The following is a 26,639-nucleotide window of genomic DNA, read 5'->3' as shown; positions in this document are numbered from 1 at the left end:
TTGAAAGTCGAGAGAAAGTGGAATTGGACAGGTTAGTTAAAGCGAACAAATGATAAGCAATAGGGTGTGCGGATGGACACCGATATATGGGAAGCGTGCAAGAGGGTGGAGAGATGGGATAGAGAAGTTTGCAGGAGGGAGTGGCAGGGGTTGGCGCAGTCGTGCAAGTCATGGAATGGAATTAAAAAGGCCTTTGCTAAGCATTCTATAAATCGGCGCAAATATAACCAGTTTTCAATAATTTGTCAATTTTTCTTATATTGGAATGGTTACACTTTTCATCCCTCATGACGTTGTTAATGTTTGTTTACATTCATACCAGCGATAATTTGTTCAAAATAAATGTTGGTTTGACTTTGTAAACTGCAGTCAAATCGTTAATTTGTGGAGATTTTCTAATTTGCCTTTAAGTTTGATTTCTCGAGGAAATGAAATTCGTAAGTGAAAGGATCCCCATTTATTTCTAAATTTGGCTTGTAATTTTGAAATGGTAGATAAGATTAAGAAGGGATAAACTTAACTTGACAAGTGCAATTTCAACGAAAAGTAGATTTTGTGTTGTACGTGTATTGTCGTCTGAATGTTCACAATTTTTGCCTGTGTTGCTATCACTTCCATTTATGAATTGGTTAAAGATATGGCAGCCATACTATGAATTTTCATGGCTAGGCGTACTACATGTAGGTACGGGCACAAAATTTTCATTTTTTTTTTTAACTCTTAAATTATTGTTGCATATGAAAGGCAATTTTATTAGAAACAAAATGCTTTTTAAATTTTTGAAATAGCTAAAAAAATAAGTGAGATACGATTTTTTGAATTATTTTTTTAGCCCGCATTTTTGGGGGTCTCACTAATTGCTGAACAAACCGAGAAAAGCCGAACAAAACAACAAAACCCAAACAAGAACGGGTTTTTTCTCAAGTGCACACTTCTATAAATGTATGGTTGCATTATTTGAACTATTTTCTTTAAGATCTGTGATTTCCATATAATATGATCAAAGAGAACTTAAGTTTTTGTCCTCTGCAATTTTACCGACCCCAGCTACGACTCGTCCAGCCCGCCGTCTATGATTACTGGTGGTATGGATCAAACTACAATCTTTTAAGTTTCTTACTGTTGTGTTATTAGTGTAATAGACTGCATATAGTTGAATTATTTAAACTCTTTTCTTTAAAATGTGTGATTTTCATGTAATTTGACCAAAGAGAAGTTATGTTTTAGCCTCTGCAGTATGACCGACCACAGCTACAAATACAAATAACTTCTCTTTGGTCAAACATGAAAATCACACATTTTAAAGAAAAGAGTTTAAATAATTAAACTATATGCAGTCTATTACACTAATAACACAACAGTAAGAAACTTAAAAGAGTGTAGTTTGATCCATACCACCAGTAATCATAGACAGCGGGCTGGACGAGTCGTAGCCGTGGTCGGTAAAATTGCAGAGGTCAAAAACTAAGTTATCTTTGATCATATTACATGGAAATCACACATCTTAAAGAAAATAGTTCAAATAATGCAACCATACATATATAGAAGTGTGCATTTGAGAAAAAAACCCGTCCTTGTTTGGGTTTTGTTGTTTTGTTCGGCTTTTCTCGGTTTGTTCGGTTTGTTCGGCAATTAGTGAGACCACATTTTTGGCTGGACTTCACCATAGCAAAATGTTAGAATTAAGGGTGGTCATTTGTAAAGATTTCGGTAAAGAAATACACGTTAACTCTAAACCACTGGTCTAATTTTATTAAGATTCGGAATACTTGGGTTTTAAGGATCAGCAAATCACACGAGTATGTCAAAAACAATGCAAGACATCTCCATCATACCATATTTGCCTTTTCATGGCAACCATGAAGTTGTAAATTTTCAGATTATCATAAAATCCAAACCCCTGGCCCAACTGACATGCAACTTGGCATTTCTAGGTTTTATGGGTTAATAAAACACGTGAGCATGTCAATAACATTGCAGGACCTTCTTCTGACACCATTCTTACAAATATCTATCACATTGCCATGGCAACTGTTGTCAATTTAGAAATAATCAATAAAATCCAAACCGCTGGCCCAACTGACATGCAACTTGGCATGCACAGGTTTTATGGGTCCAAAAATATCCTGAGTATGTCAAAAACAATGCAGGACTTTCCTCTTACACCGTTCTTACTGACACCTTTCACGTTGCCATGGCAACAATATGTCGAATAGGCATCTAAGCTTCAAGAAACTTAGATTGCACAACTGCACTATTACCAACGATTTCAAAGTTGCTCATATCCGGTAGAATAGAGGCTAATAAACAACATTATTACATTCAATATTATATGATTTATTTTCTTGCCTTTGCACTTTTACTCGGAAAACTAATTTGCCAAGGCTAATATAAAAGATTGCGTTGAAACCGGCAAGAATTAATAAAGTTTTGAAGAACTGGGCATAAACTTGTTTAAACAAGATAATTTTAATACCCTGCGGATGTGCTGAACGCTCCAAGCATTCAAACTAATCCAAACAAAAATCAAAATCCAACGGGGCGCAAAAGATGGCGATATCGGTGCCGCACATGGTTTCGCGCGTGACCATATGCCTACATGTGATGACCCTAAGCTCAAACATCAAGTGATCAACGATCTTAAGCTTCTCATTTCCGGGAGAAAATAAGTTGATAAACATGTTTATATAAATTAAAATAATATTTAGTGATGCCTTACTTTAATATTTTTACTCGAAAAAATATGTTGCCAAGTTTGATAACCAAATTTCCGTTTAAATCGCTGAAAATTTGTTTCTATTTTAAGAAACAACAAGGTAATTTGAATATCTTGCGCATGCGCTGAACGCTTAAACCAAGCTAAACAAAAGCTAGTGGGCCGCAAAAAATGGCGATGTAAACAGTACATGGTCGACAGTGGCGCCGCGCGTGGATTCGCGCATACCTACATAATGATAATCAGAGTTCCATTTCTATGCCTTCGCCCACTTCAAGTTAGAAATTCAGAATGGCTGAAGCTGATGAGCTGCTCTAGGTGAAATTTGAAATTAATTCAAAAATGTTCATCTGAAGAGTTGTAAGATGCAGTTTAGATCCAATAACTGTATTGGGGTAAATTTTTAGAAGTGCACATCTATGTGCACTTGTAAATCATAATACATCAATGTAAAATGCGATTTTCTTGGCAGAAATCAATAAAAAAAGTTGCTAAAATCGATTTATTAATGAAGAATTCGCAGCATTGAATGATACATGTTTTGATAGATGCTGAGGTTGAAGAAATGAAAGGATAAATTTGTCTATTCTTACCTAACCTACTTTACATTACCTAACTAACCTACGTAATGTAACCTGTGTTTAATAATGTGGTACCTCAAATTCTTAAGATCATCCGGGTCGTCGTCATTAGTGCTGACGGCCTGATTATTGTACCTAGGGCAATTAACAGACAACAGTAGAACCTAGTGTTCTCTCAAAAAGTCGAAGGAAGCCCTTTTATCAACATCACCTGGTATTGGAGAAACCTGATCCACAACGTTAAAGCCATCATCTGACAGTGACTGGACTGGACAGACAGTAACATGGCATCTGGACTATATCCTAGTGGCTTCATTCATTAGTAGATATGCTTGTAGCAAGGTTTTTTTATTATTTCCGCCAAGAAAATCACATATTGTAATTTACAAAATTAATACTTAATTTATTAATGCTATATCATGTAGGTGTGCACAACTAAAATAATAGCCTTTATTTTAAATTGTATGGTGGGTTAGGTTTGGTTAGATTAGGGTAAGGTAGTAGGTTAATATAAGGTTGGTTTGGTTAATAGCTGATCATAATAGCAAATACAGCACAATTGACATGATGCAGTATTTGCTTTTATGATTTGCTATGAGTATGGCAATGATGTAAGTGGTGATGTTGTATTTGCACATGATTAGAACTCTGCCGTACTCCTAGCCATAAAAATTCACAGTATGGCTGCTATAACTATGCCCATCACATTTCATTTAACAGTGTGTGGTGTACTATAGTATTTCAATAGAGGCAGTTTCAAACATGTTGGTAATATGAGATGCTCTAAATTGCTATGAAAAAAGAATACTGGGTAAATGTACACAGTTTGACCATAATCACATAAATTAATTTGGATGATGTTCATTTAATAGTTGGATGAACAAAATTATGCTTACTGTATGGATGGTATGTATATAGAAGTGTACAATTAAGTGACACATCAATAATAAATTGATTATTAATTTTGTAAATTAAAGTATATCAATGTAATATCTATTTTTCTTGTTGGAAATCAATAATAAAAATGCTTATCCCACAACAGATAAGGTTTGGGTTGGTTTGGTTTGGGTAGGTGTGGTTATGTAATGAAAGGTTTGGTAAAGTAAAGTAAGGATAGGTTAAGTTTCACAGAACATGGTTGTTGTTGTTGTTGCTCCCTAGACTGTCTGTCCAAGCAATCCTGTCTCCCCAAGGAATACCATGACCGAAATGGGGTATTCCCACAAATCCTTTATGGAGTGTATGGTGTGTTGTTTGCGTGCATGATTGTGTATAATGCAATCTTCCATGACGTGTTGAATAGTATGGGGTGAAGTGTTACATCCTGGGCATTTATCCACAATGTGGTCATCCAGTCTCTTCTGGTAGCTTAGAAGGGCTGGATGGTGGCTGTATCGCAGTCTGGCCAGGTGGACTCTGTCCTTTCATGGGAGAGAGGATTCAGAGGGATGGATATCAGGGGGTTTGGCATGTAGCAATGTGTTGTCTTTTAGTGTGTTAATGGATCAGTGAGTGATGTGATTATGCATATATTTCTGGAGGCTGGTATTTGGTGGTTTTGGAGGAAGAGAAGAGAGTATTTGAGTGTGATATAGATTTTTTTTCCCTTGTGTGTGTTTGTATTCTGCTATATAGTGAAGCGGGTGTGCTGTGTTTGTGGAGGCTGCAGCAAGTATTTGTGTGCCTCTCATGTCAAGGTGATCTTTGACTTTGAGGATTTTTGTTTCATAGTGTGACATGGATGTATCATATGTTACACCAAGAATTTTCAGTGTATGTGTGTGTGGTATTAGAATGTTATTGAGGAGTGTATTTGTGTTCTTTTGTCCAGTTGGTGAGAAGTGTTGCTGTAGATTTAGCTGGGGCTATTTTGAGTCTGTAATAAACCATGTGTTGAGTGTATCAAGGTATGGTTGTATCATTTCGGCGGCTTTGTCTGTGTTACGATGTGTACATGTGATTGTTATGTCGTCTGCGTAGAAAGAGATTTGTATTTCTGTGGTGTCTGGTGTGGGTATATCATGCATGTATAGATTAAAGAGTGTGGGGGATACAACGGAGCCCTGTGATACTCCATTTTTTATGTTTGTGATGTGCGATGATTGGCCATTATATGACTCATGAGCATTTCTGCCTGCCAGATAATTGGCTCACCATCTTTTGGTGTTATTGTGCATGTTTGTGTTATATATTTTGTTTGTTAGTTTGTGGCAGGGGATAGCATCAAAAGCTTTACTAATGTCTAATGTTATAAGGAGTGTTCTGTGATGGGGCCTATCTGAGTTGATGCCATCAAATATTCTTTGTGTAAAGTTTATTAGAAGAGTGTTTGTGGAGTGTAGTGGCCTAAAAATGTGTTGTGATTCAGCTAGGGGAATATGTGGTGTGATGAGTTGAAGTATGAGGCATTCAATGACTTTGGAGGGGGTGTAGAGAAGTGTGATGTTGGGATTGTTGGGTCTTTATTGGGTTTTGGGATTGTGATTATTTTCCCATTACTGTAGTTTGCAATGTTTGTGAGTGCATGTATACCTTGTGGTACAATGTGTTTTAGGTGGATGTTACTTTTGTTGTTAGGGCCACAGGTGGATGAGTGCTTGAGGTTATGTTTTATGTATTTTGTCTGACTGTCTATGAAGGGTGTATAGTCTGAGTCTGTGGGAAAGTCTTTCTTATGTCGAATGGTGCGTTGGTCATCAGGGTGAGAAGTGAGATGGCTTGTCTGTGCAAAATGATTTATGAGTGTGTTTGCTTATAGTCTGTTTGGGGATAAATTATCTGTTGTTATGGTTATTGCTGCATGAGAGTGTGTTGTGTTACTGTTGGATAGTGTAATGCTGTTGAGTGTTTTATACAATTTGCTGGTGTTTGTTTTGTGATCAAGTGTATTAACAAACTTGCCAATTTTGTGTTTTTTGTTCATGTATTTTATTGGTAGTCACACTGTTTAGTGTTTGTATTTGGTCTGTTATGTTTTGAGGGATAGGTGTGGGGTTACTGTGTTTAAGTGCATCTTGTCTTATGAGGCCTTGGATTTCTGGTGTGAAGTTGGGGCTGTGTGATTTTCTGTTGCCTCTAGGGATGTATCTCTTGTCTGCATTTTGCATGATTGTTTTAAAAGTGTGTACAGCATTGTTTATGTTTGTGATTGGTGTACTGTTAGGTGTCTCAAAATGTTGTTCTGTCTCTTCAGTAAAAGCTTCCCAGTTTGCTCTCTTGTAATTGGTGTGTGTATTTACCTAGTTGTATTTTACAGGAAGGGGAGCTATGCTCGTGGTGTCCCATCTTCATATCTCATTTTATCTAAACTATTTTTAAATTCATGTATTGTTTTTGCACACACCACTTTCTCATCTAACTTGTTCCAACTGTCTATTACTCTGTGAGGAAAGCTGTTCTTTTTCAGATCTCTTCTATAGCTGTCTTTTTTTATTTTCTTTCCGTGTCCTCTTGTATTTCTATCATCCCATTTTATCAGATTCTCTCTATCAGTAATTTCTATGCCTTTCATGATTCTGTAAATAGCTGTCAAATCTCCTCTCTCTCTTCTTTGCTCTAGTGTCTGTAGTTCAAGTTTTGCTAGTCTCTCTTCATATGATAGTTTTGAGAGTGTTGGTGCCAGTTTTGTAATTGCTCTTTGTATTCTTTCAAGTTTTTTTTATACATTTCTTTGTACTTGGTGACCATATCGTTGCTGCATATTCCAATCTTGGTCTCATCAGGGTGATTAGAATTTTCTTCACCATTTCTTCATCCAGGTATGTAAATGCAACTTTGATTGTTCTTATTAAATTATAAGTTTCTCCAAAAATCTTATGTTTCTCAGGTGACATATTATTTATAACAATGACTCCCAGGTCCTTCTCATTTTCTACTTTTTTTATTCCTTCTTCTCCCAATTTATATGCTCCTGTTATTCTGTTTTTGCTTTTTCCAAATTCCATTATACTACACTTTTTTGTATTGAACTCCATCTCCCACTTCCTACTCCATTCCTGTACTTTATTTAGATCACTCTGTAGTGATTCACAATCTTCTTACGTATTTACTTTTTTTAGTTTTTTTGCATCATCTGCAAAGAAGCTCATATAGCTTTCAATTCCTTCATCCATATCATTAACCCCTTCCATACGGTGCCGCACACGTAGGCGTCATGGACTTAGATCTCGGTGGCAGCAGCCAATGCCAGCCGTACGACGTGTCGTAATAATACTCGCATCATAAAATATCGTCACCGCTTATATTGATCGTTCTCTCTTCACCCGTGAATTCTGATAACCATAGAAAATGCGATTACAAAAGAATTAGAAAGAATGTCATTATGGAGGGGCGACTACAATATATATAATCAAGACGCCGATATGGCAGCCTCGCGAATACACTCGCTCCCCATGACGCCTACGTGTGCGGCACCGTATGGAAGGGGTTAATATATATAGCAAACATTATTGGGGCTAGAACTGTTCCTTGCGGTACACCGCTTATTACGTCATCCCATTTTGAGTGTTTGTCTCTTATCACTACTCTCATTTTTCTTTCTTGCAAAAAGTCTTCCATCCAATTAAGCAGTTTGCCCTGTATTCCTCCTTCAGTTTCTAATTTCTTAACCCCTTCCATACGGTGCCGCACACGTAGGCGTCATGGGGAGCGAGTGTATTCGCGAGGCTGCCATATCGGCGTCTTGATTATATTTATTGTAGTCGCCCCTGTGTTTTTACATTCTCCCAAATGCGCCCTGAATCCCATTCTCTGTGGTTTTCAAAATTCGCGGGTGAAAGAGAGAACGATCGATATAAGCGGTGACTATATTGTATGATGCGAGTATTATTACGACACGTCATATGGCTGGCATTGGCTGCTGCCCGCGAGATTTAAGTCCCGTACTGAAGTGGTTAAGCAACTTCTTATGTGGTACTTTGTCAAAAGCTTTTTTTAGGTCTAGAAATGCACAATCCATCCATCTCTTTCTTGTATTATATCTATTAGGCTTGAATAGAAACATATTAAATTGGTGACGCATGATCGTCCTTGTCTGAATCCAAATTGCCTTGGATTTAGCACGTTGTTTTTTTCTAAATATTTTACCCATCTACTTTTGACAATTCTTTCACAAATTTTTGCTATTGTACTTGTTAGAGAGACTGGTCTATAGTTGGTAGGGCCTTCTTTATTTCCTCCTTTATATATAGGTACTATATTTGCTTTTTTCCAATTATCTGGAACTTTTCCTTCTTTCAAGGAACTGTTTATTATGCTATGTATTTTGTCTGCCAGTTCATTCCTGCATTCTTTCAAAATCCAGTTTGCTATTTCATCTGGTCCATGCGATTTTCTGACATCAAGATTACTCAAGTGTTTCAATATTTCATTTTTTGTTACTTCTATTTCTTTCATAGGGGGGACTTTCTCTTTCCATTCGATCTCTTCAGGTTGTATGTTCTCCCTTGTAAACACTGATTTAAAATGTTTGTTCATAATTTCCGCCATTTCAATTTCCTCTGTGTATTCAACTCCTCTTTGTCTTAATTTCTCCAAGTCTTGTTTGTTTTTCAGTTTGTTGTTTACAAATCTGTAGAATAGATTTGGTTGATCTTTACACTTTTCTATGACATCTTTTTCATATTTTCTCTTTTTCTCTCTGCACGTTTGTACATATTCATTTCTATAACAAGTATATATTTTCCATTTTTCAGGCCTTCTGTCTTTTTTTCCATATGGTCCAAGCTTTGTCTCTTTTGTCTTTGAACTCCCTACAACTTTTGTTGTACCAGCATTTTACATATTCTTTTTCTTGTTTTTGTCTTGGAACATACTTTTCCACTCCTTTTTTGTAAATTTTTGTCAAAATATTCCATTTCTCTTCCACTGTTGTTTCTTCTTTGTATATTTCTTTCCAGTTTTCTTGTTGAAAGAATTCTCTTATTTTATCAAAGTTTGTTTTTTCATACATCATTCTTCCTTTTCTATATTGTTCATTTCTTTGCATGTATTTTTCCTCATTTAGTTCCAGTTCAATCAATATGTGGTCTATTTTACTTATTGGTGTTTTATATTCAATCTTTTCCACTATTCTAGGTTCAGATGTAATTATTAGGTCTAGTCTCGATGGTTCTTCATTTCTATACCTAGTGTTCTCCTGTATCCACTGTGTCATTGTATGGTCAGTAATTATCTAAAGTAGAGCGTTTGCCCATGAGCCATCTCCACCCTTTACTGTCATCTCTTCCCAGCAGATTTCTTTGCAATTAAAGTCGCCCATCATAACTATTCTTCCTCCATATTCCATTATCTTATTTAATGTTATCTTTGTGTCCTCTAACATACTTTTATGTTCACTCTCCTCCCACGAGGCTGTTTTTGGAGGCACATAATTTATCACAAACTTTCTGCTCTTCTTATCTCTGTCTTCCACTTCGATCATAATCATCTCTACTGTATTCTTTCCATATGTGACACACCTCACGCTTATATCTTTCTTAGTCAGGAACATAACTCCACCCCCTTGTTTTGTCTCTGTTTCTAATCCAATAATTATATGCATCATGTCCTACACTGTTGGGTGGTAGTGGACCTTTTAATTTTGTTTCTACAATTCCCATTATGTCCGGTTCTTTTTCCTTCAGATAATCATTCAGCTCATTCAATCCTGTTATTAATCCATCTATATTTGTGTAAGACACTCTTAGTTTTCTGCCACTTCCATTGTGTTCTCCGTTTCCCTTTTGTTTTTCTCTAGTATGTCGAATTTCCTTAGTTTCATGTTCACTACTCTCCAATAGAATCTCTCTTTTTCTGACTCTGTTCTGTTCTCGTTTTTTTCTTAGCTTCAAGTCTTTTCTTTTTTTCTTCCTCTCTTTCCTCTTTATTCATTTTCCTTTTTATCCATACCTTTTTATATTGTTCACTTGTTGCTAGTTTCCCTGTTTTTGCTAAAATATTCTCTGCCGTCGTTTGTGACCTGAATTTAATCTTAATTGGTCTGGTCTTATCTGTACTATACTTTCCGAGCCTGAACTTCTCTTCGATTTGTTTCATTTCTGGTTCATCTTCCTGGACTTACTTTTTCATTTTCCTCTTTGATTCTTGTGGTTTTATCTGGGTTATGTTTCTCTTCCATTCCTAATATAATTATACATTTCTTTTTATCTGCTAAGTCTCTTACAATATTCTCCTTCTGTCTCATCACTTTGATAACTGAGTCTTCAGTTTGTTCTTTCATTTGCTGTTTAATTATATCAGTAAATGCAACTTTACTATTTTCCTGTATCTTCCCCCACCCCTGTGCCTCTTTTGCTATTGTTTCTTTATTGTCTTTATTGTTCCTTTTTAATTCTTCATTCTCCTCTTTTACTTCTCTTAACTGTCTTTTTAGTTCTTCTATTTCATCAGTTAAGTTTTTGTTCGCCTTCTCTAGTTCTTCCAATTTTTCAACCCTCTCTGCAATTTTTGACATTTTACCGAACCTAATCTTCCAATGTTCAGTCATTTGTTCAATTTTTTCCTCCAGTTTTGCCAGTTGGGGGAGGTTGGTATCTGCCGCCCCCTCATTAAATCCTTGGAAATTATTATCCTCACCTTCCATTGAACTGCTCTTATCTATGTTTCTAATCTTTAGATTTTTGTTAGTCCCATCATCGAAATCCAAATCATCGGTTCGGCGTTTGTTTACAAGCCGTCTGGCCTCTTGGACCAAGTCCTCCCCTTCATCATTTCCTTCCATTTCCCTCAGTAATCCCTCCCCTTCTCCTTTTTCCTCACTTTCCCACTACACCACGAGCAATTTCCCCCCACCCTGTAAATACAATAGGTACTTCCTTTGCTTTGGGATCCACGAAAATTTCACTTTTTCTTCAGAACGTCCTCTACGCCGTCCGTTCGATGAAGTGTGTGTGTGCGTGCGTGCGTGCGTGTGTGTGTGTGTGTGTGTGTGTGTGTCCAACTGGGGTGCATCTTGTTTTGGTGGTGGATCTGACCACTCTCCATGAAGTTGTTTGGGTTAGGCAGGGGGAACAGAAGGTGATATCAGGAGAGGAGGGAGTGTAGAGGGCTTGGTGTGGGATATGTATTTACCTAATTGTATTTTACAGGAAGAGAGCTATACTTGTGGTGACCCGTCTTTGTATCTCTCAGCATTAAGTTTTTTCTTAAAATCTTGAATAGTGTTTGCACACACTGTTTCGTTGTCTAATTTGTTCCAAGTATCTATCACTCTGTGTGGGAAGCTGTTCCTTTTCAGATCTCTTCTGTAACTATCCTTTTTTAGTTTCTTTTCGTGTCCTCTTGTTTTACCATTATCCTATATTAACAATTCATTCTTATATAAGACTTCCATTCCTTTCATTATTCTATAGTCAGTAAGTCTCCTCATTCCCTTCTTTGTTCCAAAGTTGGTAATTCTAGTTTGGACAGTCTTTGCTCATATATCAGTTCGGAAAGAGTTGGTGCTAGTTTTGTTGTTCCTCTTTGTATTTCTAATTTTTTCATATTCTTTTTGGTACTGGGTGCCCATAGTGTTGCTGCGTACTCAAGTTTTGGTCTTTTTAGTGTAGTTAGAATTTTTTTTATCATTTCCTCATCCAAATAAGTAAATGCCACTTTAATTGACCTCAATAAATTGTAGGTTTCTCAGAATATTTTATCTGGTGTCATGTCCTTGCTGATCATCACTCCAAGATCTTTCTCCAAGTTTACTTTTTAATTTTGTAATCTTTCGATATTCTGATTTGACTCTTTCCAAATTCCATTATACTACATTTCTTTATATTGAATTTTACCTCCCACTTTTGAGTCCAATTCCAGATCTTGTCCAAATCTTGTTGCAATGAATTGCAGTCCTCCTCCATTTTTACCTTCTTTAGTATCTTTGCATCATCTGCAAAGAAATTCATATAACACTCTACACCTTCATCCATGTCATTTATGTATATGGCAAACATGATCGGGGCCAGTACTGATCCCTGTGGGACACCGCTTATCACTTCTTCCCACATTGAGAATTTATCTCTAATTAGTACTCTCATTTTCCTCCCAATCTGGAAGTTTTTCATCCATTCCAATAATTTTCCTCTGATACCACCTATTGACTCAATCTTCTTTATCAGTTTTTTATGTGGTACCCTGTCTGGTGTATTGGCTGCATGTTATTGTGGCAAAATAGCATGCAGTTGATACTTTAGGTTCTATATGGGGCGCCCCTACGGACCAGAGTCACACATCATTTTGTCTGTGATAGAGGAAAACTCTGTTCATAGAGAAATTATGACACTTTTATACTACAACTGTCCCTCCGTTATGCTGTCCCCCAACCCCTTGTTACTGTCCTGTACCATTTCTTTGATTATTCATTTCCTTTTTTCGCCAACCCTGTGGTAGGGGAAGAGAATGCTACCACCAAGTCTTTCCACTTGAGTTGTAAAAGGTTTGGGTCTTTTAATGTGCGTGGACGTGGTACAGATGAGAGTAAAAGGGAAGAGATAGGCAGTATGTTTGTGAGAAGAAAGATCGATGTGTTGGCTTTGAGTGAAACTAAAATGAAAGGAAAGGGCAACTGTGAGTTTGGGAGTGTAGCTGGGAGGTACTCAGGAGTGAAGAGGGGACGAGAGAGAGAAGGGGTGGCTATACTAGTAAGTGAAGAGATAAGTAAGCGGGTAGTGGAGTGGAAGGAGGTTTCATCAAGGTTGATGTGGATGAAGGTGAAGCTGGGAAGGGAGATGTGGGTTTTTGTAAGTGCATATGGACTTGATAGTGAGAAGAGCGTAGAGGAAAGGGAGGATTTTTGGGTAGATATAAATGAGTGCATGGAGGGATTAGGGAGAAATGTCAATGTAGTTGTATTGGGAGACCTTAATGCTAGGGTAGGAAATGAACCAATAGATGGCATGATTGGGAAGTATGGAGTTCCAGGTAAAAATCGTAGTGGAGAATTGATGGTGGAGATGTGTCTTGAAAGAGAGTTGACGATAGCAAATACAGTGTTTAGGAAGAAAGTCAAGCATAAGTACACATGGGAGAGGGTGATGGATGGAAGGGTGACAGATAGAGCGTTAATGGACTATAATGTGGTGACCAGGAGTATGGTAGGAAGAATTAAGGATGTACATGTTCTAAGGGGAGAGAGTGGGGGAATATCAGATCATTTTCTGGTGGAAGGTATATTGAGAGTGGAGAATAGGTAGAGAAAGAGGAAAAGGGCAGAAGGTAGGGAGGCACTTAGAGTGAACTGCTTTAAATGAGAAAAAAAGGAGAATGAGTATAAGAAGAAGCTGAAAGAGGAGTGGGAGGGAGTAAAGGATAGAGTAGAACTAGGAGTGGAGGAGGAATGGGGATGGTTCAAGGAGGGAGTCATAAGGTGTGCAAAGATGGTGTGTGGAACAAGGAGGGCGGGAGGAAATAGAAGGAAGGGTAGTGAGTGGTGGGATGAGGAAGCAAAGAAAGGTGTAGAAGAGAAGAAACAGGCATTCATAGATTGGCTACAAATTAGGACGAGGGAATCGTATGAGAGGTACAAAGTAAAGAGAAGGGAAGTCAAGCATAAGATAAAGGAAGCAAAGAGGAGAGCAGATGTGAAATGGGGTAAGAGTATGACAGAAAATTTTGAAAGTAATAAAAAGATGTTTTGGAACGAAATTAAAAGAGAAAGAGGAGGTGAATCAAATAGAGAAGAAAAGGTAAAAGGTGCAGATGGAGAGATGATAATGGAAGAGAAGGCAGTGAGAGGAAGGTGGGCAGAGTATTTTAGGGAGTTGCTAAATGTGAAGGATGATAGGGAGGGAAAGGTAGTTGCAGTGGGAAGTGCTAAGATAATGACCGTGATGAGTGAGGAAAATGGAGGGGAAATAGGGAAGGATGAAGTGAAAGCAGCTGTTAAGATGATGAGAGCAGGTAAGGCACCTGGTCTGGATGGATGCTATGCAGAATGTCTGAAGAAAGGAGGTACAGTTATAGTGGGCTGGCTGGTGAGGTTATTTAATGTTTGTTTGAGAGAGGGTAGAGTGCCGGAGGACTGGAGGAGTGCCTGTATAGTTCTGCTTTACAAGGGAAAGGGTGACAAGTGTGAGTGTAGTAGTTTCAGAGGGATCAGCTTGTTGAGTGTGGTTGGAAAGGCTTATGGGAGAGTCTTGATTGAGAGGATCGCCCGGAGAGGAACAGAGGGAATAATTGGTGAGGAACAGTGTGGGTGTAGGACAGATAGGGGTTGTGTAGATCAGATTTTTGTTGTAAGACAGATATGTGAGAAAGCTATAGGAAAGGGTAAGGATGTTTTTTGGGCTTTTATGGATCTGGGAAAAGCTTATGACAGGGTAGACAGGAAGGCACTGTGGGAGGTACTGCAGATATGTGGGATAGGAGGAAAGCTGTTAAGAGCAGTCAAGAGTTTTTATGAGAGTAGTAGAGCTTGTGTTAGGATTAGAAATGGAGAGAGTGAATGGTTTGAGGTAAAGGTGGGACTTCATCAGGGATGTGTTATGCAACCTGGCTGTTCAATCTTTACATGGATGGGGTGGTGTGAGAGGTGAATGCAAGGGTGGTGGGTCAAGGGTTGGAGATGATTAAAGAAAATAGAGAAAAGTGGGAAGTGAGCCAGCTGTTGTTTGCTGACGACTCTGCACTTGTAGCAGGATCAGAGGAGGGATTGAGGAAGTTAGTGACAGAGTTTGAGGAGGTGTGTGAAAGAAGGAAGCTGAAGATAAATGTGGGCAAAAGTAAGGTGATGAGATGTACAAGGGGAGAGAGTGACAGCAGGCTGGAAGTGAGCATAAAGGGTGAAAGACAGAAGTGGAAAGCTTTAGATACTTAGGTGCGAATGTGGCAGGAAAGGGAGGAGTGGGGGTGGAGGTAGAATGTAGATTGAGAGAAGCGTGTAAATGCCTTGGTGGATTGAAAAGTGTAATGAGAAATAGACATGTGGGAATGGATGCTAAGAGGAGGTTATATGAAGGAGTGATTGTACCAACAACAATGTATGGGGCAGAAACATGGAACATGAGAGAGGAAGAGAGAAGGAATTTGAATGTGTTTGAGATGAAATGTCTGAGAAGTATGATAGGGGTCACTAGGCTGGATAGAGTGAGAAATGAGGAGGTGAATAGGAGAACAGGGGTGGAAAGGGAGTTGGGAGATAGGGTTGATGAAAGAGTATTAGGATGGTTTGGACATATGGAAAGAATGAGTGAAGAAAGATTAGTAAAAGAAGTGTGGAAGGCAGAGGTGGAAGGAGTGAATATGGGGGGGCGTCCTAGGATGAGATGGATGGATGGGGTGAAAGGGGCATTACAAAAGAGAGGAATGTCTGTGGAGGAAGGACGGGAGAGGACAGAAGATAAGGGTGAATTGAAAGGGGTTGTGTATAGATGATGCATGAGGTGGAGGGTGAGGAAGTATGTATGAGAAAAAAATTGACGCAGTCCGAAGGGATTTCTCCCCGTCTTCTCCTATTCTGCATGGGGGGACGGAGAGGGTCGCCAAACTTATGAAGCGGCCTTGCTGTGGATGTGCTGTGTCCTTCGACACTGCTTTTGACCCAGGGCAGTGGACAGGATGCAGGGATGACCCGTCATGCTGGAGGTGCCAAGATAAGAGGGAGGGAGGAGGGTGGAGGGGAGTGGAATATATAGGAAATGGAATGGGTGGGTGTGGTTTCTATGCCTTTTTCTTTTTGGCTACCCCCCCATGTAGGGGGAAAAAGCCTTTGGTATATGTATGTATGTGTACCTTATCAAACGCCTTTTGTAGGTCCAGAAAGGCACAGTCTGCCTACCCATCTCTCTCTTGTATTATGTCTATTAGTCGTGAGTAGAAGCAAATCAAGTTTGTTGTACATGATCTTCCTTGTCTGAATTCAAATTGGTTTGGATTCAGTATAGTTTTTTCTTCCAAATGCTTAACCCATCTATTTTTGACAACTTTTTCACAAATTTTTGCTACTGTGCTTGTTAGTGAGACTGGTCTGTAGTTAGATGGGTCTTCTTTGTTTCCTCCCTTATATATTGGTACAATGTTTGTCTTCTTCCAGTCCTGTGATACTTCTCCTTCTTTAAGTGAGAATGTAATTATATTGTATATTTTGTCTGTTAATTCTTCCATGCATTCTTTCAGTATCCAATTTGATATTATGAATATGTATGTTGTTCATGATGGTCAGTGAGTCAAGTTGAGTCTGCATATCAAGCCCTCTGTCTGTCTGGGTTGTTGACACACCAGGCCGATGACATGGCATTGAAGTCCCCACTCATGATAAAGTTTGGGATTGTGGCTAGTTGGTTAAGTTTAGGCCTGAAGGTGTTTGGAACTGTGGGGGATTGGGGGGGGGGATGTATATGTTGGCTATTGTCAGTGTGATTTGTTGCTTGTACAGATTAGAATAGATTGTATTTCTGTAGTGTTATCTGTGGTAGGGAGGAGGATTTTGGTTGTGGCACTTGTGTTCACAAAACAGATGGATTGGTGGATCAGAGTGATGAGTTCACCGCCATTGCTGTCAGTCCGGTTTTGTTTAATGGTGGTGAAGTGAAATGATGGTGTTTTGTGTGTGTCTTACTTTTGTTTCTTGTATGATGGCAGCATGTATGTTGTGTTGTTTGAGAAAGTGTTTGAGTTCTTGTTTTTTGTGTTGATGCCATTGATGTTGTTGTAATATGTTGATGTTATGTGTTCTGTATGTGTTGTATGTTGCCATCTGGCATTTGGGTATTGATGGGGAATGTGTAGGATCTGGATTAGAGGGAGGGAGAAGTGTGATTGGGGACAAAGAGGGGAGAGGACTGATTGGGAACAAGGGCAGGGGGAAACTGGGTGTGAGTAAGGGTGCAGGCTGTGGTTGTGGTTGGGAAGGTGGGAGTGAGGTTATTGGAGGGCAAGTAGAACATGTCCAAGTGTTTGTGTATTTGTTTGTGTCTACAAGTGTTGTACAAGTGAAGTGGGCCCAGTTTTTGCATATGTTGCATTGAACTGAGCCCTTTGTCTGTCTATGCTTGAGGTGATGGGTTTGGAGCATGTTGGGCATGTGTATTTTGTGGTGGGCCCAGGATTGTTCTCTACATCTCTGGCTACTAGCAGAAGAAGAGGGGCGAGTGCCAGAAAAATACTCCTTAATCCAGAAAAAACACAACAGTGCATGTTGTAAAAGGATTGTGGTACTTACCCAGGCGACCGAAGCCCCTCCTGGGGATAGGTGCCACCTGCATAGAGCCAGTGGCTGGGGATGTTTGTTGCAATTTGGCCCCCAACTCTTGGGGTTGGGGGTTGGTCCCATGATGAAGATGCTGCTGCACCAGGACCATGTCGTTGTGAAGGCTTATGTGAGGGTTTTAATTGAGAGGATTAGGAGAGGTACAGAGGAAGTAATTGGTGAGGAACAGTTTGGTTTAGGAAAAGTAGGGACTGCATGGATCTGATTTTTGTGGTAAGGCAGATATGTGAGAAAGCTTTAGGGAAAGGTAAGAATGTTTTTGGGCTTTTATGGATTTGGAAAAGGCTTACGACAGGGTAGGTAGCACTTTTTTTTTTTTTTTTTTTCAGATATATGGGATTGGGGGAAGCTGTCGAGAGCAGTCATGGGTTTTTACAAGAGTAGTAGAGCCTGTGTTAGAATGGGAAATGGAGAGAACAAACAATTTGAGGTAAAGGAGGGACTGCATCAGGGATGTGTCATGTCACCGTGGCTGTTCAATGTGTACATAGATGGGGTGGTGTGGTGTGTGAGGTAAAGGCAAAGGTAATGGGTAAGGGACTGGAGATGGTTAAAGAAAATTGAGAGAAGTGGGAGGTGAACCAGTTGTTGTTTGCTGACAACAATGCTCTTGTGGTAGAATGAGAGGAAGGATTAAGGGAATTGATAATAGAGTTTGGGAAGGTGTGTGTTAGGAGAAAGTTGAAAGTAAATGTGGGTATAAGTAAGGTGATGAGATGTACAAGGGTAGAGGGTGGCAGTGAGTCTAAAAGAAGAAAAGCTGGAGGAAGTGGATAGTTTTAGGTATCTGGGGTCATGTGGCAGAAAAAGGAGTGGAGGTGAATTATAGATTGAGAGGAGCAAGTAAATGCCATGAGGGATTAAGAAGTGTTATGAGAAATAGGCAACAGGGAATGGATGTAAAAAGGAGATTGTATGAAAGGGTGATTGTATTGACAGCATTGTATGGAACAGACTTAGAGTTTAAGAGAGACAAAGAGGAAAAGTTTAAATGTGTTTAAGATGAAATAACTAAGAAGTATAGTAAGGGATACTAGGTTGGATAGAGTGAGAAATGAGGAGGTGAGGGGAAGAGCAGGAGTGGAAAAGGAGATGGCAGATAGAGCTAATGAAGTATTATTGGGATGGTTTAGACACATGGAAAGAATGAATAATGAAAGATTGGTAAAAGGGGTGCTGAAGGTAGATTTGGAGGGCATGAACTTGAGGGGACTACTGGAATGAAATGGATGGGGTGAAGGGGGTGCTGAGGAAGAGGGGAATGTCTGTTAACCCGTATGTCACTGGGCAAATGCTGTATATACTCCGCCCCCCCCCCCCAAGCATTGGAGCCAAAATCTATTTTTTGTTTATTGCTTGAATCAACTCAAAATGATGTAAAACCAACAAATCTTGCTTATTTTGATTCACCTTAGCCTAGAACTGGAGAAACTGGGTAAATTTTTTCAAGATATGTGTGCAAAAGTTTGGTAGACAATCTGTAGACTTTCACTCATCACACAGGTTGAATGAAGTCGTATTTTTGGGGGGAAACTTCGTCAGAATTTCAGAGTGGAGGAATTTGACATGATGTTTCAAGTCAATGTACAGTCGCCCAAAATAGTCTGACACAGAAAACGTGTTTATAAATAGCTTTTGTGGATTTTTTGGCAAATATTTATCACTTTGTTATGTGGTAAATCGATTTTTCGGTTTATATATATATATATATATATATACAGGTAAACGTCGACTTACGATGGCCGCGACTTACGATTTTTCGACTTTACGATGACGACGACGACGACGACGATATGATATATTTAACCCCTTCCATACGGTGCCGCACACGTAGGCGTCATGAGGAGCAAGTGGATTCGCGAGGCTGCCATATCGGCGTCTTGATTATATTTATTGTAGTCGCCCCTGTGTTTTTACATTCTCTCAAATGTGCACTGAATCCCATTCTCTGTGGTTTTCAAAATTCGCGGGTGAGAGAGAGAACGATCGATATAAGCGGTGACTATATTTTATGATGCGAGTATTATTACGACACGTCGTACGGCTGGCATTGGCTGCTGCCCGCGAGATTTAAGCCGTACTGAAAATACATATTATAGTGTTTGAATATGGTAAAAAGGATAAAAATAATTAAATAAACTACTGTACATGTTTAATAGGCTATATTCAGTATCTCTGGTGGTTAATATACAGGTAGGCTAGGTACAGTGACCACGGAACAGAGTGGGGATCGACTTACGATGAGATCGTCTTACGATGGCTCTATCGAAACCTAATGCCATCGTAAGTCGACGTTTACCTGTATAGTGTTTGAATATGGTAAAAAGGATAAAAATAATTAAATAAACTACTGTACATGTTTAATAGGCTATATTCAGTATCTCTGGTGGTTAATATACAGGTAGGCTAGGTACAGTGACCACGGAACAGTGATACACAAATTGGGGATCGACTTACGATGAAATCGTCTTACGATGGATCTATCGAAACCTAATGCCATCGTAAGTCGACGTTTACCTGTATATATATATATATATATATATATATATATATATATATATATATATATATATATATATATATATATATATATATATACATATATATACACAGTCGAACCTCGAAAGCCCAGACCAGTTGGGGGGAAGGGTGGTCCAGTCATGCCAGAAGTCCAGTCATCGAAAATATCGCCCTAACACCCGTAGATTTTTGTAGCGGTATACGTATAGGTAATGTATGATATGGCATAGAAACACATAAGAATAATACTCTAACACTGTAATAATAACAATACTGTAATAATAATACTATAATACTAATAATTCTGTAATAATAACTGTAATACAGGCATGTAAATGTACTGTATATACAGTGTACTGTACTGTATTTTGTATTATGTACACTGTAAATATCGGAAGGTATGCATGCGGGACAGTGGTGGCGGCCAGGGTTGCCGTGTAGAATGGGAGTGTTGCCATACCGGGGCATGCATTTTTCTCAGGGGTGTGTAGACTTTCATAGCAAGATATACTTGTCAAACTTTGACAAAATGTTGGTTCTAGTTTTTTATTCTTGAATGTATATAAGGCCCCCATGCCCTAACATATTCAGTAAGATACAATTTTTTTATATATTATTATCGCTAAAAGAAAGCTGAAATTTTAGCATAGAATTTTTTCTACACGGTAAAAACGTATCTTTTGGGGTATAATATTTTATAAGTAACACAGTTAGCAATAAAAGTCATATTTTGATGTACCATTTATTATTTGATAACTAGTTTTATGATTTTTAAACAAAAGTTTGAGTTTTTGAATGTTTTTAATGGCCCGCTGATATGTAGAAAAAATTTCCTCATGTCCTTGTGCAGTTGCCACATGCCGCTATTTTACTATGTTTTGGTACAAAATTCTACGAAACGGCAGCCCTGGTGGCGGCTTGACTGGGCCGGGTTTGAGTACACATGTACGGCCGTTGCTGCCACCTACTGGACAAATAGGGAACTTTTGCTCGAAAAGTCCGCCCTTTGTTCATTTCGACCGGTCATACGAGGGTCCGGGCATTCGGGGTCCGGGCTTTGAGGTTCGACAGTATATACAGTGGCTGCGAAAAGTTTGGGCGTCCAATTAACGAGACACAATTGTAAACACTTGTGACATTTAAATAATCATTTAAAGACCTATAAATGGCTTATTACATACCTTATTTACCAAGTGATTTTCCTTTAAGCTTTATGACCTTCTCCAAACGTGCCGGGATGCATCTTGCCAGGTTTTGTACGTGTTGAGGAATAATATTATCCCAAATATCCTGTGTTTCTGTTTTTAGCTTAGCTACAGTGGAGACGTCATGATCTTGAAGCTGTTTTTTAATTATATGCCATACGTGCTCAATGGGATTTAGGTCTGGAGAATTTCCAGGCCATTTTTTGAAGTAATCAACACCACAGTCTTCTAACCATTGGGTAACAGACCGAGCTGTGTGAGCAGGAGCTCCATCTTGCATAAACCAACTAGCATTGCACTTTTCAAAACTTTCAGGCAGGTTATCACACAATAACTCGAAATAAGTGTGCTGATTTACACTCTCATTTCGTGCAAGAAACACTAAATTGCCAACTCCACCAAATGCAAAGCATCCCCAGACCATAACACTTGTAGCACGTTTCACCACTTTAGCTGTATAGCGAGGGTCATTAGGGTCAGACCCCCTGGGGTGCCTCACACGCTTCGACCTGCAGCCCGACGACACCACAAACGTTGACTCATCACTCCATAATACTCGTTCCCAGTCTTCTCAGGACCAGTCCTTATATTTCTTGCAAAATGCTATGCGATCACGTATGTTTTTTGCACTTAGGAGGGGAAGAACTTTAGCACAGCAACTACGGTATTGTAAATCATTGGCTAAATGATCAGAAATACATCTTACAGACACATCATGCAGCAGTGCAGGGTTATTTTCTTTCAGTTTTCGAGCTGTGAGCGTTGGATCTTTATCTAACTGCCTCCTAATAACCGTAGAAGTACGATTTGATATCTTCCTTGGCCGACCAGAGCGATGCTTTGGAGTAGGAATGATGTCACTTTCTCCGTCTTGAAATTTCTTGGTCCACTTTTGAACTTGACGCACTCCAATTCCCACACGAGTAGCAATATCTTTACACTTATAACCCTCCTTATAGAGGGTTATGATTGTAACAACTGTGTCTCTTTCCAGCTCTTTACCACTTCCCATTACGGAGATATCAAGGCACAAAAACAGAGACCACCGCAAAAAAAAAGACTACTCCCTGTGAGAGATGTTTAGAAACTGACTCCACGTGACATCGAGTGCGCCTAAACAGAGTTGCCAAGTAGTGCGTATTGTCTTGGCTAAATACGGTACAGACGCTAGCATTGAAAAATAGCGAAAAGTTTGGGCAGAAAGTTGTAATTTTTGCATGTTTTGAGTTTAGCGGAGAGTTTGGGCGCCTATAATTTTGCGCCCAAACTTTTCGCGGCCACTGTATATATATATATATACACACACACACATACAGGAGTCCCTCAAATAACGCGGGGGTTAGGTTCCTGAAATTACCGCTTATGACCAATTCCGCGTATGCTGACTTTCCATATTAAATACCGAGAACCATATGTATGTGTATGTGTACGTGTATTTACCTAGTTGTATTTACCTAGTTGTATTTTACGGGAAGGAGCTCTGCTCGTGGGGTCCCGTCTTCATATCTCATTTTATCTAAACTATTTTTAAATTCATGTATTGTTTTTGCACACACCACTTTCTCATCTAACTTGTTCCAACTGTTTATTACTCTGTGAGGAAAGCTGTTCTTTTTCAAGTCTCTTCTATAGCTGTCTTTTTTTATTTTCTTTCCGTGTCCTCTTGTATTTCTGTTATCCCATTTTATCAGATTCTCTCTATCAGTAATTTCTATGCCTTTCATGATTCTGTAAATAGCTATAAAATCTCCTCTCTCTCTTCTTTGCTCTAGTGTCTGTAGTTCAAGTTTTGCTAGTCTCTCTTCATATGATAGTTTTGAGAGCGTTGGTGCCAGTTTTGTAATTGCTCTTTGTATTCTTTCAATTTTTTTTATACATTTTTTTGTACTTGGTGACCATATCGTTGCTGCATATTCCAATCTTGGTCTCATCAGTGTGATTAGGATTTTCTTCACCATTTCTTCTTCCAGGTATGTAAATTCCACTTTGATTGTTCTTATTAGGTTATAAGTTTCTCCAAAAATCTTATTTATATGTTTCTCAGGTGACATATTATTCATAACAATGACTCCCAGGTCCTTCTCATTTTCTACTTTTTTTTATTCCTTCTTCTCCCAATTTATATGCTCCTGTTATTCTGTTTTTGCTTTTTCCAAATTCCATTATACTACACTTTTTTATATTGAACACCATCTCCCACTTCCTACTCCATTCCTGTACTATATTTAGATCTCTCTGTAGTGATTCACAATCTTCTTCAGTTTCCACTCTTCAGTAGTTTTGCATCATCTGCAAAGAAGCTCATATAGCTTTCAATTCCTTCATCCATATCATTAATATATATAGCAAACATTATTGGGGCCAGAACTGTTCCCTGCGGAACACCGCTTATTACTTCATCCCATTTTGAGTGCTGGTTTCTTATCACTACTCTCATTTTTCTTTCTTGCAAAAAGTCTTCCATCCAATTTAGTAGTTTTCCCTGTATTCCTCCTTCAGTTTCTAATTTCTTAAGCAACTTCTTATGTGGTACTTTGTCAAAAGCTTTCTTTAGGTCTAGAAATGCACAGTCCGCCCATCCATCTCTTTCTTGTATTATATCTATTAGCCTTGAATAGAAACATATTAAATTGGTGATGCATGATCGTCCTTGTCTGAATCCAAATTGCCTTGGATTTAACACTTTGTTTTTCTCTAAATATTTTACCCATCTACTTTTGATAATTCTTTCACAAATTTTTGCTATTGTACTTGTTAGAGAGACTGGTCTATAGTTGGTAGGTTCTTCTTTATTTCCTCCTTTATATATAGGTACTATATTTGCTTTTTTCCAATCTTCTGGAACTTTTCCTTCTTTCAAGGAACTATTTAGTATGCTATGTATTTTGTCTGCCAGTTCATTCCTGCATTCTTTCAGAATCCAGTTTGCTATATCATCTGGTCCATGCGATTTTCTGACATCAAGATTACTCAAGTGTGTCAATATTTCATTCTTTGTTACTTCTATTTCTTCCATAGGGGGGACTTTCTCTTTCCATTTGTTCTCTTCAGGTTGTATGTTCTCCCTTGTAAACACTGATTTAAAATGCTTGTTCATAATTTCCACCATTTCCATTTCCTCAGTGTATTCAACTCCCTCCTGTCTTAATTTCTCCAAGTCTTGTTTGTTTTTCAGTTTGTTGTTTACAAATCTGTAGAATAGTTTTGGTTGATCTTTACACTTTTCTATGATATCTTTTTCATATTTTCTCTTTTCCTCTCTGCAAGTTTGTACATATTCATTTCTATAACCGGTATATATTTTCCATTTTTCAGGTCTGTCTTTTTTCCATCTGGTCCAGGCTTTGTCTCTTTTGTCTTTGAACTCCCTACAACTTTTGTTGTACCAGCATTTTACATATTCTTTTTCTTGTTTTTGTCTTGGGACATACTTTTCCACTCCTTTTTTGTAAATTTTGGTCAAAATATTCCATTTCTCTTCCACTGTTGTTTCTTCTTTGTATATTTCTTCCCAGTTTTCTTGTTGAAAGAATTCTCTTATTTTATCAAAGTTTGTTTTTTCATACATCATTCTTCCTTTTCTATATTGCTCATTTCTTTTCCTATATTTTTCTTCATTAAGTTCCAGTTCAATCAATATGTGGTCACTTTTACTTATTGGTGTTTTATATTCAATCTTGTCCACTATTCTAGGTTCAGATATAATTATTAGGTCTAGTCTCGATGGTTCTTCTTCATTTCTATACCTAGTGTTTTCCTGTATCCATTGTGTCATTGTATGGTCAGTAACCATCTCAAGTAGAGCGTTTCCCCATGAGCCGTCTCCACCCTTTACTGTCATTTCTTCCCAGCAGATTTCTTTGCAATTAAAGTCGCCCATTATAACTATTCTTCCTCCATCTTCCATTATTTTATTTAATGTTATCTTTGTGTCCTCTAACATATTTTTATGTTCACTCTCTTCCCATGAGGCTGTTTTCGGAGGCACATAATTTATCACAAATTTTCTGCTCTTCTTATCTCTGTCTTCCACTTCTATCATAACCATCTCTACTGTATTCTTTCCATATATGACACCCTTCACGTTTATATCCTTCTTAGTCAGGAACATAACTCCACCCCCTTGCTTTTTCTCTCTGTTTTTAATCCAATAATTATATGCATCATGTCCTACACTGTTGGGTGGTAGTGGGCCTTTTAATTTTGTTTCTACAATTCCCATTATGTCCGGTTCTTTTTCTTTCAAATAATCATTCAGCTCATTCAGTCCTGTTATTAATCCATCTATATTTGTGTAAGACATTCTTAGTTTTCTGTCACTTCCATTGTGTTCTCTGTTTCCCTTTTGTTTTTCTCTTGTATGTCGAACTGCCTTAGTTTCATGTTCACTACTCTCCAATAGAATCTCTCTTTCTCTGACTCCGTTCTGCTCTCGTTTTTTTTTCTTAGCTTCAAGTCTTTTCTTTTTTTCTTCCTCTCTTTCCTCTTTATTCATTTCCCTTTTTATCCATACCTTTTTATATTGTTCACTTGTTGCTAGTTTCCCTGTTTTGGATAAGATATTCTCTGCCGTCGTTTGTGACCTGAATTTAATCTTAATTGGTCTGGTCTTATCTGTATACTTTCCGAGCCTGAATTTTTCCTCAATTTCCTTCATAATTTCTGGTTCATCTTCCTGAACTAATTTTAGTAAACTGCTTACTTTTTCATTTTCCTCATCAGTTCTTGAGGTTCTCTCTGGGTTATGTTTCTCTTCCATTCCTAATATAATTATACATTTCTTTTTGTCAGCTAAGTCTCTTACTATATTCTCCTTCTGTCTCATCACTTTAATAACTGAGTCTTCAGTTTGTTCTCTCATTTGCTGTTTAATTATATCAGTAAATGCAACTTTACTGTTTTCTTTTATCGACTTCCATCCCTCTCTGTTTTCTTTACTATTCCTCTTCAATTCCTCATTTTCCACCTTTACTTCCTTTAACTGTCTTTTCAGGTTTTCTATTTCATCAGTTAAGTTTTTGTTCGCCTTCTCTAGTTCTTTCAATTTTTCAACCCTTTGTAGAATGTTGTTAACATGACCGAACCTACGCTCCAAGTCCTCGATCATCTTATCGACCTTCTCTTCTAGTCTTGTCAGTCGGGGGGGGGGGGGGGGTTGTGTCCCCCCACCCTCTTTAAATCCCTGGAAAATATTCTCATCACTTTCTACTGTATTTTATCTATACTTCTAATCTTTACATTTTTATTAGACATTTCATCGTCGTTGGAGGGGCCTTTTGTTTACCTTTCGCCTGTCTGCCAGAGCCAAGTCTACTCCTTCCTCATTTCCTTCCATTTCCCTCAGTAATCCCTCCCCTTCTCCTCTTTCCCTACTTTCCTACTACCCCACGAGCAATTTCCCCCCCACCCTGTAAATATAATAGGCACTT

The 26,639-nt window shown here is 38.4% G+C and overlaps 1 protein-coding gene across 3 annotated transcripts in view; it reads left to right on the top strand.

The window, feature by feature from the left end:
* The first annotated feature begins 281 nt into the window (after positions 1-281).
* Positions 282-26,639, top strand: part of IntS9 (integrator complex subunit 9) — a 186,163-nt gene continuing 159,805 nt past the window's right edge. For 2 of the 3 annotated variants that reach the window (XM_076189262.1, XM_076189260.1), the window contains exon 1: positions 282-437. Coding sequence is in view for 2 of the 3 variants with exons in the window: in XM_076189260.1 (XP_076045375.1) it covers positions 429-437 (9 nt within the window). In the remaining variant the exon portion in view is untranslated. The remainder of the gene's footprint in view (positions 438-26,639) is intronic. The other variant, XM_076189261.1, reaches the window with a different exon arrangement.

The sequence above is a fragment of the Oratosquilla oratoria genome, chromosome 8 (assembly GCF_046742065.1).
Source record: "Oratosquilla oratoria isolate Oo_2021 chromosome 8, ASM4674206v1, whole genome shotgun sequence".
Classification (NCBI taxonomy): domain Eukaryota; kingdom Metazoa; phylum Arthropoda; class Malacostraca; order Stomatopoda; family Squillidae; genus Oratosquilla; species Oratosquilla oratoria.
This window is presented reverse-complemented; position numbering and strand designations above follow the sequence as displayed.